The sequence below is a fragment of the Lepisosteus oculatus genome, chromosome 2, assembly GCF_040954835.1.
Source record: "Lepisosteus oculatus isolate fLepOcu1 chromosome 2, fLepOcu1.hap2, whole genome shotgun sequence".
In the NCBI taxonomy this organism is placed as follows: Eukaryota; Metazoa; Chordata; class Actinopteri; order Semionotiformes; family Lepisosteidae; genus Lepisosteus; species Lepisosteus oculatus.
This window is the reverse complement of record NC_090697.1, coordinates 57,067,670-57,084,482: the sequence shown is the minus strand read 5'-3', so window position 1 is coordinate 57,084,482 and position 16,813 is coordinate 57,067,670. Positions and strand designations below refer to the sequence as shown.

The 16,813-nt window shown below is 35.9% G+C and overlaps 1 protein-coding gene across 2 annotated transcripts in view; it reads left to right on the top strand.

Moving 5' to 3' along the window:
- The first annotated feature begins 2,174 nt into the window (after positions 1–2,174).
- scara5 (scavenger receptor class A, member 5 (putative)) overlaps positions 2,175–16,813 on the top strand; it is an 87,106-nt gene continuing 72,467 nt past the window's right edge. The window contains exons 1-2 of one of the 2 annotated variants that reach the window (XM_006625751.3): positions 2,175–2,564; positions 9,495–9,631. In XM_006625751.3, the coding sequence (XP_006625814.1) occupies positions 9,511–9,631 (121 nt within the window). In that variant the 5' untranslated portion in view covers positions 2,175–2,564; positions 9,495–9,510. The remainder of the gene's footprint in view (positions 2,565–9,494; positions 9,632–16,813) is intronic. The other variant, XM_015343771.2, reaches the window with a different exon arrangement.

The following is a 16,813-nucleotide window of genomic DNA, read 5'->3' as shown; positions in this document are numbered from 1 at the left end:
AATACACAGAACAAACTTTCCATGCTGATGTTATCTTCCTTCTCAAATAATTAAACCAACTATAATAATTAATAAAATAACCTTAATTCTGCAATATTTAAAACCAAAATTGTAATTTTAAGAGGTTTAACTGGAAATAACAGGTATTAACATTTACCATTCAAATGCATCTGTAAAAGTGGTAAGCTGATAACATTTATTTTACACGCAATCTGTTAATACTGGGGTAAAAACACATTAGAAGTGGTATATGAATCTACATCAGGAGATAAGCCTGTGACCAGAAAATGCAGTACGTTTGGCTGCTCAACCATTCCTACAGTACTTCAATGGATAATGAATGCACACAGTACTTAATTGACTAGTTCACATTTAAATGAGAAGTTTCTGAATCTACTATATCATTATTTTTAGCAGCAGAACTGCAAAGAAAAAAATTGGAATTGTGGGAATGCAATGAGTACCTTTCTTCAAATCCATCCATGCAAAATCTAATCTGACTAGGATCAGTGAGTGCAGTGCCGATGGCAGAGCTGTGTAAGGAATCAGAAAATGTGTTTGAAAAATGTGGGAGGAACTCACAAGAGCCATATATAACAACATACAGTAACATGGAGAGAAAGATGGAAGATGGGATGAAACGCTGATATTTGTAATTGACCAAGAAATCTTCAAACGTAAAGTTACAAACCTCAGAAGTCTGGAGTGCTTGAAGTACTAAAGTAGTAACATCCCAACAGATGTGTTGAAACAGTTGTGTGACATGCTTCTCTACAGCTGAATATACGGTACAGTACATCTGTGGAGTATGCCACAGAGCACCAGCTCCACAGGTATCAAGTGAACTTTAGAAATTTACTATTAGGATAATGAATACTCACTATAGCACTTTCTTTGAATTGTGTATGTACGTTTGGACTGGTGGATCCTTTCCTTTGGAATGAGTATTCTGACATCTACACAAATGGTATACAAAAAACTTTCCTAGTGTTCAGAGCAGTGACCTTATAATATGATAAACTTCCAAATTGTCTTCCAAAAACAACTCTAGTGGGACACAGAGTAACTCAGTCTTCCAGGTTGACTGAACATTCAAATCCAGTTCTTCCTTCATTTCAGCCTGGATTATTTTGAGAACCCTGCTGTGCTTGTTGAGCCAACAAATCTTTACAAATTCATTCACGGGTCTCTTGCCATTTTGTGTGAAAGCACAACCCCTCCTGTAATCTTCACTGCATTTCTTTGTAAAATAAAACCCTCTTCTGATAAATTCCTTGAGCAGTAGGTACACATAAGCCACACATGGGTGTCAGACTCAATTTCTATTGTAGTTTTCCATTCAAGGCCTTAATTGCTTTTTTGGTCTGACAGTTAACTCTGAAAATTTAACATATTATCCAAGCCTGAAATTTTAAGGCTATTTTATGATTAAATTACCAAGTTTAAAAGACATTAAAGAAAAACTGAAACTCTGACATAATTACACAACAATTAAGTTGATACTGTATCTTGAAATGACTTGCTGTAAATACAGTATGTTGCTCTGATTGCTGGCTTGAAGTTGCTGTGAGGTTTAAAGGAGCTGAATCATGGGCTTCACAGCTTTCTCTGATTTTCACCCCTTTTATCAAGGGCACTGCTATATCTAAGCACAGGGCATAATGTGTGGGTTGGTCACACTATACCCTATGGATTAGTAATTTAATATTATACATATCAACAGAAATACATAGTTTTAAGAGTATAACCTTGAAATGTTTACTGTCATAATGAAATAATTCACTGTTAGACCCTGGGAACTTTGTCAGTGTGCTGAAAAGGCTATTTTGCTAACAAAGTTACATAAGCATTTTTTAGACAGAAATTCGTGAATAACCCCTTCACATATACAGTTTAAGTTTAAAGTGCTGGTTACACGTTTGTTCTTTACTATTGCCTAAGTAAAAGCAAAAATGTTCGTGATTCAGACTCTGCTTCCTTCATTCTGTCGTTTCACGAGTTTTAACATTGCCCAATGTGTTACCGAAAACATCGGACTGGAAGAATTAAAGCGCAGCTAACATAACCACAGGAGGGCGCCTTCAGTAAATGCAAACTTTTCACTCAAAATACAGAATATATCTAGACTGCCTTTAGGGCTGGCGAACTAGGATCTATACAATGTAGTAAATACGTATGACTTTAATTAGAATCGCCCTCCCGATGATAAACGTCTTACACTTACAGTACTGACAAAACACTCTCCATGAATGGCTTACTACAGTACGCCTAGTCAACAAAGTGTTAATATGCTCAAGAATTTATGCAGTACTTTTTCATGCATGTGACATTTGTACTCACTTCGTTTAGCATTTATTTAGCATTTCTCCCAAAAAACGAATTTGGTGGAATAAAAGGCGTGAAGTGTTTGTTTTTTTGACGGGTAACAGGTTATTTTAAATTATTCTATCAATTTGTTTTCTGGAGAAAGCACTGGAAAGCGGACAATCCTGACATGATGTGTTAAAAACTACATCGGGAAAGAGCGCTCAGTGGATTAATCAGTCAGTTTTTGAACTGACAAGGTAAGTGTCATAGCCTGTGGGAGTTATTGTAAAAAGTAGATAGACCAAAAGTGAAAAGTTAAAACAGCGTTTTAACTATTTTTTCTTGTGTTTGAAAACCCTTTTCAAAATAAAAACTCGAACCTGTTACAGTATATTTGTAAGTGTCAGAGCCAGGGGTTATTGTAAAAACTAGACAAAGGTGAACATTCAGCCTGTTAAATAATGTTACTACTTTACAACAGGGAAGGCTCTTTATAGTTGTTTCACCCACTTTCATTTCTAGTTTCGTCGTTCTACATAATTATTAGTTATCTCTGGTGTAGGCAGTTCTTTGATTACGTTATGTTAGGTGGATGAATATCAATCATAACGAAACTTTACAACACTGAAAGATCCAGACTTTTGTGTGTGTGTGTAGGGAGTGGTGATTGCTATTTCGTTGTAATATGCGTCTACAATTGTAATTGAATGCGAAAGAAACTCTCTTTTAATTGTCCTGCTGTTCAGTATACGCGGTATTTACTTTTTAATTCCTGTGTTGTGCCTTGTCTTGCTATTGTCCGCATTTCGTATACAGAATATTTGATTTAGAACCAAGCTATACATATGCAATAAGATATTTTAAAGAAGAAAAAGTGACTTTTCTATGCATTTAAATATTTCCATATTTGTCAAATAAAAAAGGCAACAGGTCTTTATGGGATATAAATTTATTTTGGAATTTTGTGTGTATGGTCACATACAGTAGGTAAAGTGAAGAGAAGAGCATTGTATCAATAATTCAATTAATTTAATAGAACGGTCAATCAATTGTACAGTATCAACATGCTTTCAAAAACTGTCCTGAGGGTTATGTACTATAATAGCCCTAATGTGATAACCTGTTATCCTGATAACCTGTCATCAGTAGTAAAACGTGCACAGCATTAAAAAAACAAAAACAAAAGAAATGCATACCCATTCCTAATGTATATATCCTAATATAATATACAGTATAATTTCTATTAGGAGGCAACATACTCCTGACTATTGTACTCTTTTCCTATCCCTCTTACTCTCTTCTGGAAAGTGCTAGGGTATGGAAGATTGTGAAACAAAATGTAAGCTGAACAGATGGTTACTGGATTCAAGACTGAAAGCAGACCTTAGAATGTGACTGCAGTCTGCTGCAATGAGCCTACAATGCCACCTGGCCCAAGGTCACTTCACTGCCAGAAAGAATTAAATGAATATGGTGTAAAGTGAAATGTATGGTATCACAATCAGCATTCAAGCTTGCAATGTGCTTTCAATTTCATGGGTTTTTCTACCAATTTGAAGTAAACAATTTTGGGAATTACTATAGGCACGTTCTATCTTAAATGAGCTGATTCACTTGAACCGTCTAACACTGGTATTGCTAGGATGAGTATGTATTGAATTCATGCAGAAGAGATATTACTGACAAAATATAAAATAGTGTAACAAGCACCTTTATACATGTGCTTGTGTTTATATATACTTTTTATATACATTATGCAAAAGTATATATACTTTTATATGTGTTTACATATACAGTACTATAGTATGCTCAAATCATGCATGATTTTTGAAAATAAAGTAGATGTGAGGCATGATGGTGCAGTGGTGGGCATTGCTGCCTTACAGCACTGGGGTTCTGGGTTCAGTTTCTGGGGTGCTATCTGTGTGGAGTTTGCTTGTTCTTCCCATGTTCGTTTCCTCCAGGTGCTCTGGTTTCCTCCCACAGTCCAAAGATGTACTGGTACTGTCACGGATGTCCAAAGGGACTAACCGTGGGGAGCAGGAGAGCGGAAAAAGACCCATATGCGTAGCGGCGAGACGGGAAAAAGGCCCGGACTCATTAGTGCAAAGAGTTCAAGAATGCCGTATAGAAACCTATGCCCTCAGGGAGCGGACGTGGGGCGCCCTGGTGCTATGCGGGTCTCAGGACATCCGAACGTCATTGCTGAGCGAGGACAGAGTGCAAGACCCGGAAATAAATAGCCCAAGGGAAAGAGAGGGACAGGAAGGACAGAAGACCGGAAACTAGGGACAGGACAGAGAAGGAGCAACCTCTGGCTACAGAGGGCGTGACAGGTACCTTATCTGGCGTCTGTAGAAACATGCCCCAGTATGAGTGTGTGTGTGCCCAGCTATGGACTGGCTTCCCATGCAGGGTGTACTATGCCTTGTGCCCGTACTATGCCTTGTGCTTGCCAGGTTAGGCTATGGTGGTCTCCTGCCACCCTGCATAAGATAAGGTTTAGAAAATGGATGAACGCATACAGATTTTGGATATTGATTTAATGTTTTTGTCTGTGAATTTGATATCATGACTGGCCACAATACAAATAAGTGACTTTGATGAATAAATCACCTAATTAAAAACAGAGTAGATTGGGTTTAGGTGATGAGATGATTTAACTTATTGAATGTTAAACCTAGTATAAATGAGAAGAAACACAAAGACAAGAAGAAACATTCCCTTTTTATCAAGAGTCCAGAATCTCTGTGCCAGCAGTATGATGGATCAACAACTTAAGTTGACTAAAAAGCAGTGGAGCCAAGTCCTGCAAGACTGCAGAAGTACAAAGATACAATTTGAACTCCTCCCTAACTTCTGTTTTTACAAATTAATTTCAGAGGATTGGTCAAATTCTGATTAATGTAATGAGGCATTGAATATAAAATAACAGAATACTTCATATTTAGTTTTTTTCCTCACCTGGCATAGTAAATGAAAGCTCTGGTTGTAAAATCAAGGTTGCCAAAATTCCCAAACTGAAAGGAAACTTAAGCACTGTTGCATATTTCTTCAATCACAGATGTATTGGTGGGCGAACTTTGTTTGATTAAGTCTGTTTGAGGAACATCAAACATAGAATGTTCAATCACAGAATCGTAAACATGGAGTGAATGAAAGCCATGTACAGTACATGTAAGGTGGTAGACTACAATTCTGCGCATACTATAGGTGGCAGTAGAGACAGCAAGCCCTAGATTGGTTGAGACTGAAATTCTCAGTATCTGTGGCAGCAAATCTAATCTTATGCCAGTTCATGAACAATTCTCTCTGTGGATTTATTCTGTGCTTTGACAAGGCCTCAAATTACATTATTCAGAGGCAGCTTTTTATGTGCGGGTCACTGCAATTAAAAAGATAATTTTATCCTTTGAAGCCACACTGGTGCAGTACTCTGATTGTAGGATTTTTTAGGTTCAACCTCAGGAAAATAAAATAAAATGTTCTGTGCAGCTTCAAAAAGTTCATCCAGTAGGTGGGCAATGATGAACCAGTCAAAAAAAGAAAGAAGGACGTGAAAACCTCTTGTTGAGGATCTAGACAACACCCAGAATTCTAGAATCGCTCTCATTTCAGTCAAAACATCAGCTTCCATTATAATCTGTCATTCCCTGGATTTCTGGGGTTTAAATCATAATTTCAGATTGAGACAATGACATCTGTAGTACACTGCTGTGATGGTTTCGTAACTGTCTGAAGACTTGGTGGTATTTAATACAAATTTAGAAAAGGTCCATAAGATTACTGATAAGTACCATAATACTCTAGGTGAATTCATTGCCTTTATTCAAAATGCATTTTTCATTATTAAGTATATATTATTAAATGTTCTATTGTTTTTAAAGATGTATAAAAAAAATACTATTCATTTTTATGGATTACTCATAATATATTGACTCTATGACAATTAAATTCCTCTTTAGTTTCTTTGGAATAAAGAATAGAAAAGGGGACTAAAGGAGACCATTGGAAAATGACGTAGACTTTGGTAACACTGTCTCTACACTTTTAAAGGGACAGTAAATCCATGTTTCATCAGCACTTGCATTGGAGTTTGATACTTTTTTATTGCTTCTCAGGATGAATGAATGTATTTCTTGAATGTGAGAATATACTCAGTCTGTTACTTAAAGGAAGAAGTCATTGCAGAAATTTGACAAATAAAAAAAACAGTGCTTTTTCAGCCATGTGAAGGTATTATTTATTGATGCTGTATGTGACCTGTAGCAAAATGAAGAAAAGTAGAGATTCCTAGTTTTTTGTTGGCAAACGCTTTTACATTGAAAATCCATGTTGGGGTGAAGGATAGTGTATTGGATTGATTTAAGGCTTAGAATACAGTATATTGTGAATATCGTGCAGCTTTTGGTGAGGCTTCCAGCTATGCCTGGCTCTGGTTACATCACAGTTTGGCTAACACAAACAGCAATCACTCAGTATGGCATTTCATTTAGGACTGTCAAACATTTGTGTCATTTGCTATAAGGTTGTAGCTTGGATGTCAGGGTTGTACTATCTCTTTACAGAAAAATAATAATGTGATGTGCTTACTCTATTGCTTATTTAGTGTCTTGCACAGTTTATACAATGTGTAAGTGGTTTAATCTTTGACTTCAAAAGGCTCCAACACAGATTGTCTACAATATCAAGCAAAGGCTTTAGATTCTGTAATTGGAAGCATTTCACTGCAGTCAACTGCATTGCTGAAATCATGCATCTTTCCTGAAACAAAACATAAAACAAGACTGGGCTAACATTAATATATTTACCTTACTTTGTTAGAGATATGTGATGTCTCTGAAAAACAGGAATTTGACTGAAGAAGAATGAACAATACCATACTGCCTCCGAAGTGATAGAGCGACAATACTACAAAGGAACAAGTAATAGGCTTATTCCATACTGAAAAAGGAAGATAGAAAACACAACATTTCGTCCGTGGAGCCTTCTTCGGGTGTCAAAGTGAAGAGACGGAATGCTGGTTTAGTGAGAGAAGCGGGCATGTGGCCCAGGGATGAAGAAAAGATATGCCGAAGAGATCTAGAAAAAGATTTGGAGGCAGGCATAGTGGGTAGCAGCAGGTGTAGGTTGTAGTAGTTCAGGTGGGTAGCTGCGTAGCTCACACCTGAAGAAGGCTCCACAGCCAAAACGTTGTGTTTTCTTTCTTCCTTTTTCAGCATGGAATAAACCTATTACTTCTTCCTTTGCAGCCTACACCGCAGCTACCCACCTGAACTACTACGAGCTACAATACTGTTGACCTTTAGTATACCTATGCTCCTGTGTAATACAAATATACATTATGAGTCAAATAATTACTTAGACTTATTAGGGAAATACCAAAAATGAATGAAAATATGGCTAACTTTATTACTTTGCAGAATCTCATATGGTATAGTTCATGAAATGATTTGCTTATTTTTGTATTTTTTAATATGAGCGGACAGATTCCTATAGTCATTTATTTATTTAGCAAACCACATCAACTCTTGATTGATAAATATATTTTCAGCAGTGCCTGCTGGCTCCTCATTAAGAATTCCATTAACTTCAGAACAAAAAAGAAAAAACTATGGAAAAACCTCAGTTTTGGCAACATATAAAACAAAGATCTTTATCAGAGGAAAATGTCTAACAAAGCAAAAAAATAAGTGAAAACACAGAAAACAGGATTTAAATAGTAATTAAAATGTGAATGTAGTGATCAAATGTATCCAATGAATTTTCATTTCATTTCATGCAGCTTAACAGTGGATCTTGAAAGGATTCCAAATTCCAACAGTTTCCTTTGTAACAATGTAGAACGCACAACATTTTGCATGAAAAGACATCATACTGCAAGCTATATTTGTATATTATTGATTGCTAGTATGATAAAACCTGCATTTTAAAATTGGGAGCGTACTACAAGACCATGTGAGTCATTGAAGTGAGGCATTTACCTAACATTGAATTAATCAAAATCATTGTTTGTTTTCTTCCTTCATGAAAATCACTTTTATAATACTCCTATGCCAAAAAAAATTTCATTTTAATAAAAAAGAAAATGGAAACCCCACTGCCTTTCTGGTTTGTGAGTGGTTCAAACCATTAGGTGGCAGCACAGTAGATGTTGGATGTGAACATCCCCTCTGCAGTAATCTTGTGAGCTCATAGATGATACCATTGGTTTGGGAGCTGTGGCTTACTCATGTTTGTGTTCGTTGTATTCTAAATTTGAGGTCTGTCTGTGGAATACCAAGTGCCATTTTCACAAGCCTACTAATTAAACTTTGTGTTTGGAATACGGGGTTTGCTAAAACATGTTTTACATATTTTCTGGAGGTTCTCTCAATATACAGGATTTTGTGTTTCTGTATATCGCCTGTTATTCTCTCAATATTGTTTCACTTACTGGAAAGACTTCTATTTTCAGTGATAAATGAACGATTGAAATGGTTTAAACAACAAAAATGGATGTCTTGTGTGTTATTCTGAGCAGTGCTTTGGCTTCATCCCTGAATGTAAACACTGAATCTACCGACTATAGAGCTTTGTAAATTTAAATTAAATGCATAAATAAAAAACATGACAGAACATAGTCCTTTTCGAAATTAGAGTGGTTCTACTAACATGCTCATTGGTACACTGGGGCACACAACCTTTTAATTGAGGTCCTAAAATATCAGTCTACATGCAGTCCCTTTGAAATGGTATTGGTTTTGATTCATGGATGTTCATGTACATTTTTTATTTAACACTGAGCTATATAAATATAAAAGAAAAAAAAGAAATAAAATATAAATATAAACGAAAGCTGTGAACATTCTTATATGATAGAAATGCTTGATAGTCCATTTCAATGTCTTTAAAATAATAGAATGAAATTGCAATGGCAAGTAAACATTGAGATTTTGGATTAAAATTACTATAGTTATAGTACTTCAAGTGTATTGCAGTGATTATAGTCATGAAAAGGTCTAAGCACATCGAAGAGCACCAATATATAATTTTCTCGAGATACGATTCAGAAATGTAAGAAGCCATTTAATGTGGTTGGACGGCCCATGTGCTTGTTACTCTGGCACTCTGGGTAAAGGTCAGATGACTTCATTAATGCCCTGGACTTGAGATCTAACAATCCTTACAATTGTGCTCCTCTTCAGCTTCACCAGCATCCCAATGGAGAACAAAGTCATGTATATGAGCTCCTACGAGGAGCGCGAGAACGGGTCTTTCTGTGAAGAACGCTTTGATGGAATGAATTCCAGAAGTCTGTCCAAGCTCAACCTATGTGAGGAAGGTAAGAAATATCCATTTGCTGTACTATTTTGTATATATATTTGTCTTATTTTTTATTTGAGCATAAGAAAATGGATACAGAACAAAACCATATTTCCATACCCAAACAAATCAAATTATGTAGAAGTACATCATAATAAAGGAACAAGAAAAGGTTAATTACACCACAAACAATGTCTCAGTTGTCTGACAACACGTCTGGCACTAGAAGAAGGCTCAACAACTGAAACACTGAGTTTCTTCTTTTTGCTTATCATTGTGGAAGTTCTAGTTCCTTTGCAGCCAATGAATGCTGAAGCACTAGCCTACTCAAGCCATTTTAATAAAAGAGTATCATCCAGGGATGAGAGAGCCTCCAGTAAAGTCACATCTACAGGAGAAAGGCAAAGGAAAATTACAATATTTGAGAAACCTAATTTTCCCATTAATAGTGAATTCTCAAACTGTATAATTTAGAATATAAAAAGCAGGTGTGAGGTTTGGAATCTGAAGGGGATTAGACAATCACATTCCCTTTACCAATCTAATTGCTGAAATTAGCAGCACCACACCTGAAGAAGGCTCCACGGCCGAAACGTTGTGTTCTCTTTCTTCTTTTTTTAGCATGGAATAAACCTATTACTTGTTTTATTGCTGAAATGCCTACTTCAGTGGATCAGCTGCAGTTAAAGTAATAATTCTTCTTAGTTCTGTTTAGTAGTTCATGCAGATGAATTTCTACATGATGTGTAAGCAGCAGATGGTATTACATACTATAACTAATAATTTTTTATCTAATAACAAAGATGATTGCTGATGCATTTGCAACAGACTAAGCTGCTGAGCTTGTTTTATAAAAGCCAAATTGGTTTCCAATTTTGCCAAGAATAAGTTATACGTGCGAAGCAAAGTTGATTACCTTAATAAAGGCTTTGACAGTGTTCCACAAAACAGAGGGGTCACTGACTGAGCCACAGATAAAATCCAGATACTGGCTTCTATACATTTTGTAATAGTGTGTTATTCAAATGCCACTGGAGGGCACATGAAGACTTTTTAGTTAGTATAAATTTGCAGAAATTGGATCTTTAACCTTGCTCACATAATGCCACTCAAACGACAACAGGAGGACCTCGTAAAATGACCCAAAGGGAAAGAAAGGACCTATCAAGAAACCCCTGTCTAAACAATCCCCTCTCCTCATTGACTTTGTGAATCATATAATAAACCTTTATGAAACAAGTTTAAAAGGCTGATGCCCTCCTTTTATAGTACAAACACACCAGCGAAAAATAACTCTCAAGTAAGAGTAGGAAAGGTCAACTTCTATTTAACTTCTATTCACCAGGAAAAAGGACATAACATAAAACATAATCAAGGATGTGTCTTGTAAAAGATACTGTACACCTCTAAACAGTATCAGAAGTCATGTAAAGGGGTCAGATGTCACATCAAAACAGATAATATAAAGTTCAATAAGAGTTCCCAAGATGAATAAGAAAAATGTTAAGATAATACCACTCAATGCATATTAAAATAAAAAGCACAAAAGGAAAAAACTCTCCTAAAGTATATCTAACCTTATCCACACACCGAATTATAAGGAAGGATGATGCAGAAAATATTAGTGTTCTTGAAATGCAATGCTCTTATTCTGTCTGATATGACTAAATGAGTGGCTCATTAGTGCAATAGAACCCATTAACTCCTTGTAGCTTGACAAGCTGACATTCCAAGCTTCATTTTCAATGCATGAGTATTAAGTACTCTGAGCATGAGGATTTGTGTTAGTTTGTTCACCAAAAACAAAGTCCAGTTTCAAGCTCAGAGATAAATACATCTAATAGTTTAGGTTCTCTTACATCCTAAGATGGTGACAGTGAGAACACAGAGATAATTTAAAATCTGAGTTGTAAAATATTGAGCAGACTATCTCTTTTTAACATGGAGCAACAGCTGCTCCATTGACCTTGTGAGTACAGCAAACTTTTTAGCTAATGTAGTCTAATTGTTTTTATTTGAGGATGATATGGGAGTCAATTCAATGTTTTGAAGTCCTCAATATTTCAAATGATTCACCAGCACAAAAAATATACAAAAACAGTAAGAAACAGAAACAGAGACACCTAACTTTAACTTGAACCTCAGACTACAATCCTCAAATGATCAGACACATGATGGTCACATGATTAACCTTTGCTTTCTAGCTTTCTTTTTTGTTCATATCTTTTCATAAAACTAAGGCAATTTAGTTTAACAATTACATAAGATTTTAACAATAGTTGACACTAAATGGACAGGATCTTAATTTGCATGATGGCAGATTTAAAAAAAATGAATAGTGTCAAGCATCTAATAAATCTAACATTATATTACTGCAAAATAATTATAATTGTAGGAGCAATACTATTACATTTTCACCGCAAAGTATCTTACATGTTGTAGAGGGCCCATTCCTTCACCAGCCTTTTCTGTAAGAATTTGTTTCACCAATTGCATTGGTGGGAAAATTTAGGAAGGATAGAATGTACAATCCCAGAGTAGAAATTGCTATGCTGGCAGATGCTGGTGTTAACAACACTATACTTTTTGAAAGGTGCCATTGGATCCTTCATGACCAAGTAGTCAGGATTTGGACCCTGGAAGCCTCTGCTTCCTGGATTTTAGACTCTGACCAGACCAATTCTCTTATATAGTTGAGTAACAATTGATCAGTGACGGGATAGAACTTCATTCCTCCACAGCTTTCCAGGAAATGTAGTTCAGACAAGATTCTTCACCATGTCTCAAAGTACAGTACCACTGTCTCACAGACAGGTTATCTTTATCATGTGTTTGGCAAGTAACCCCAACTGGTTTATTACACCTCTTCTTCATCATTATTAGGGTTTTTTTAACTTCTGCAAAAATAAGATTTGTTTTCAACTTGTTATCATCAATCTTTTTTGACACAAAGACAAAAATTCTAGGTTGTCATCCACTTTTGTTGTTCTATACTGCAGATTGGAAAGTTAGAAAGTACTCTATTAAGAGTTTTCAAAAACAAGGGAAAAAGGCACATAGTGGATTTGAACAACACAATACAAAAGTTCCAAAACTTTCTTGTTTTTGGTATTTCTATTTCCAATAAAATTCTGAAACTTGGTAGCACTAACAACATGGCCATCTAGAATTTACTATAACATTCTTCTAGCAAACTGATCAAAGATTTTGGAATTTATTTTGGTAGCAGCAGAATATATGATATAATTTACGGAAATATTTTGTCTGCTTACAGTATGTAGAAGAAACTCCTTCCATATTTGTTGAGAACTTGGAAACATACATGTTCCGCACTTCACCTTACAGCATGACCAATCATTGAATTAATCAGAAAAAAATGTGGAAAATCTTCAAATGGCAAAGTAAATGTTCAGATTTCAACCCAAATGAGAATGCAGTTTACAAACTGAAGAAGAAAAATGAAATCAGAATAGGCAAGAACTCAAAAGTCAAAGTCAAAGCATCTCAAACTATTTTCACAAAGAGCGAGTTCAATGGATCGCATTCTTCACACAACTATTGCCTCAAAGGGATCTGCAAGACTTTTACTAAGTTTTCCCAGACATGAAATTTACTTAAAATCAAAATGTCCCCATACACGATTCTGTTCCAATGATTAGCTTTTGGATCGCATCATATTTTACATTTTTTCCCTTCCAAATGTACTGCTGATATCTGTCGGTTGTTAGTGTTGTGCGCATTTTGGTTGTTTCAGATGTTTTTCACAGACTTTTTTAGAAGTGAAGCATTTGATAATCATATTAAGTTGTTAAATGAGAAAAATCAAATATGGACAATTTACTTTGTATGAAACTCAGATGTATGAAACTTTTACAGCCTAGTCAAACCATGGGAGCTTTTTAAAAAATGCTTCAATCAGACAGCTAAATGGTAATCTTTAATCAGGGCCAGTCAAATCTGTAAACTTATATCATTACTATGATCTTCGGAGAACGCTAAAAAACCCTGCAGAGCTTTTCCTAGAAGTGAAATTGCTCCCCTTTATGCAGATGTTGTTCCTGGCTTTTCCTTTTACTAAAACAACATACAGTACTGGTTGCTGTTTTCTTTTCAAATATATGTTTTATTTTCCTTAGGTTTTTTTGTTACACAACATGTGCTGCAAAACAAAATACTTCAGATACAAAGCACCTTTGCACAATATCTACCAAAATTTAATAGCTTCCAAGTGATGTTTGCTTACAAGAACTTTCAATTACAAGATTCAGTTCAAACTATTATCCTCTAGGGGACAGTTTGGGGCAGAGACTGATATAAACATATAACAAAAGCAAACATTACCAACAAAGACTGCAGGACAGACAATATCTTAAGAAAATAAAATAATTATTTTCCATTATATGATGTATGTCTAATACACTTAATATAGACACAATTAATAGTCTAGTTCTTTACTTTGAATAATTATAACTTCTTAATTTTCATTTTAAATGTGCCCAAAAATATTTTTCCAGACATAATACATATCTGGCCTCAGGTATACTGCACATGTTTCATATCCTTACTTCACATTTGGTTATCTCCTAGACATAGAAAACTGGGAAACTGGGACAAAAATGTGAACATCTCAGAATTTCTGGGTTACATGTAGCCCTTTTTAAGAAAGAAAACTGGAATTATCTTCCACCATCTTGTTCTCATCAGATACAGTAAGTAAGCAGAACGGTACTATGATTGGTAATCAATAACAATCAAATTAACTGCTACAATTCTATTAGAACTAGAAGACTTAAAAAAACTGAGAGTGTAAACTCTTTCCATTTGTTTCTCTATTTGCACTGCATCAGCAAGGAATGGACCACATCCACGCTCACACCTCTAAAACATGCAGTCAAAACAATTTTTTTGACATTACAAATTCCACCACAGTGCAAGTACTGAATTAAAGACTGATATGTCTCCCACTAATGTCACCTTCTGGCTCACTGAAATGCCCCCGACAAAAAAGCACTTTTGATTTCAGTCTTCTTTTTAAAACTTTTGAGGATGCTGTAAAGATGCAGGGAGGATAAAGTGACAAAGCTTATGTGTCATGGTCCACAGGAGAGTTCTGGCTCCTTCTACCACATGTTTAGAGAGGGTTGCTCTCAGCCGTGGACTCCCGGAGTTTTCCTGACAATTAAATAAGGTTTTTCCTCTTCTCTGTGCTGTGCAGCTTATTCCACATGTGGTACTTGCTTGGTCAACATCCAACCCCTAGAGGGCGCTCCACTTCATTCCTGTTCCTAGTTCCGTGTGATTATTCATGTCTTTCCAGTTAGTCTTGTTTAGTCCCTGTTTCTCCAGTTATACTCGCTCAGCATTAGGGTACGGATGTCACGAGGCCCGCCTTGCACCAGGTTGCCCCACGTCCATGTCCTGAGGGCATAGGCCTCTTCCCCGACATCGCCTGACCCCTGAGCCTGGAGCAAATCTCTGCATTTGTACCATTTTTGCCGCTACTCTTTGAGTCTCTACTGCTCTTCTGTTCATTCCACAGCTGGCCTTTCCGGCGTCCGTGACATATGTTTTTCCCCCCCAAAAAAGCTCCTTATTTTAAATGAAAATTTCAACTAAATAAACAAACTACTGAGGATGAGAAAAATATGTATAAAATGTGCTTTATGGTAGCTTTTAACAAAAAAAAAGGAGGTAACAGTCTGGTAAAAAGATAATGATTGTTAGCATCATCGTCAACGACGTTCCGCCTCTTTCTCATACTGGGTGATCACTCATTCAACCCCTCTGTGCAGGCCACCTCACAGGATGATTAAGCTCTTTTGTGGTCACACTCTACTATCTACTACTTTGGATCACTGAAACGTTCAAAGAAGATCGATCAATCCTTTTATCCATCCATTTTCTATACCACTTATCCAATATAGGCTCGCGGGAGGGGTCCGAGCAAGCAGCAAGCATCAGATGCAAAATGAGCTACACCCTCAATGGGACAGCAGTCTACCGCAGGGTACACAAAGAAACAAACAACAGCAAAGGACATAAAAAATCATGTTAACCACAAGGTGGTTGTAGATATTTCAGTTGAAAGAATGTTAACCAGGCTGAAAAGTACAAGGCAGAATATCACAAGGCAATGTGTTATATTTACAGTATGTAGGACTGTGCAGTGCATGCATATTTGCAGTACGCATAGTGGGTAAATCACTGAAAATAATTGCCTCAGGCAATATTTGCATTTTCAGAACTTAGTACTGCTTGACCATTGGCAAACATGATTTTTTACTTTTTATGTACACCTTGGCTATATTCTGCTTAATTTTTTTTGGGAATATTATTTCTTCATTTCTTCTATGACATATTCATCTTATTGCCTTTGTAAGAATACATTTGGTGCTTTTCTCTGGATGCAATGCATGTGCTCCAAAAATCTGATTCCCATCTCAATTTACATGACATCATCCTTATTGTGAAAATTAAAACCATGCTCCTAGCAGTTAAAAGTGTGCTTAAGCAGAATAATGTGAGTATTGTCTGCTGGTCTAATATTTAAATACTCCATGGACCTGCTTGCCTTAGAGGCTTTTATTTACATTAAAAAGCATGATTAATTAGTTCTTACAATATTTCTTACTAGATGGATTTGGATCTTAAGTAGAGCTGCTTCAGAAATGTGAGATGAAATACAGGGATAAAAATCTGTTTTCTTTTCTGAAAGGAAATGTAATTTTCTGACTTGTGGCTTGGATGAGGAGCCTAAGGAAAGATAATAATAATAAATAACATTTCCACTATACCACAAGGCTTTAGAATTAAGTTTTAAGAGGTGATAATTTATTTTATGAGCTGACAGAGATCATTTTTAGATTTTAGGTATCAGTTCTGAGAAATATGTTTTTTTAGGGTTTTTAGGGCATTTCTTTCTGAGTTTATGGTTGAACAAAATGTCAAATAGCTGTTCATGTGCTGAATTGTGCAATTTAAAATGGTTGTCAGTTTTTGTTTAAATACGATTTTTTTAATTACCATAATTCTATTTATTTTCAAGCAACTGTGTCACTGCCATGATTTTTAACCTTACAAACAAATAGTGTATATTCTACAGCAGCAAAAACTCTGATTATATTGGGTTGAGCAACCTGTTGATGTGTTGGTGCTATAATTATAGGAAAAGCTCTAGTTTCTGTGGCAGGTGCTGGGTATG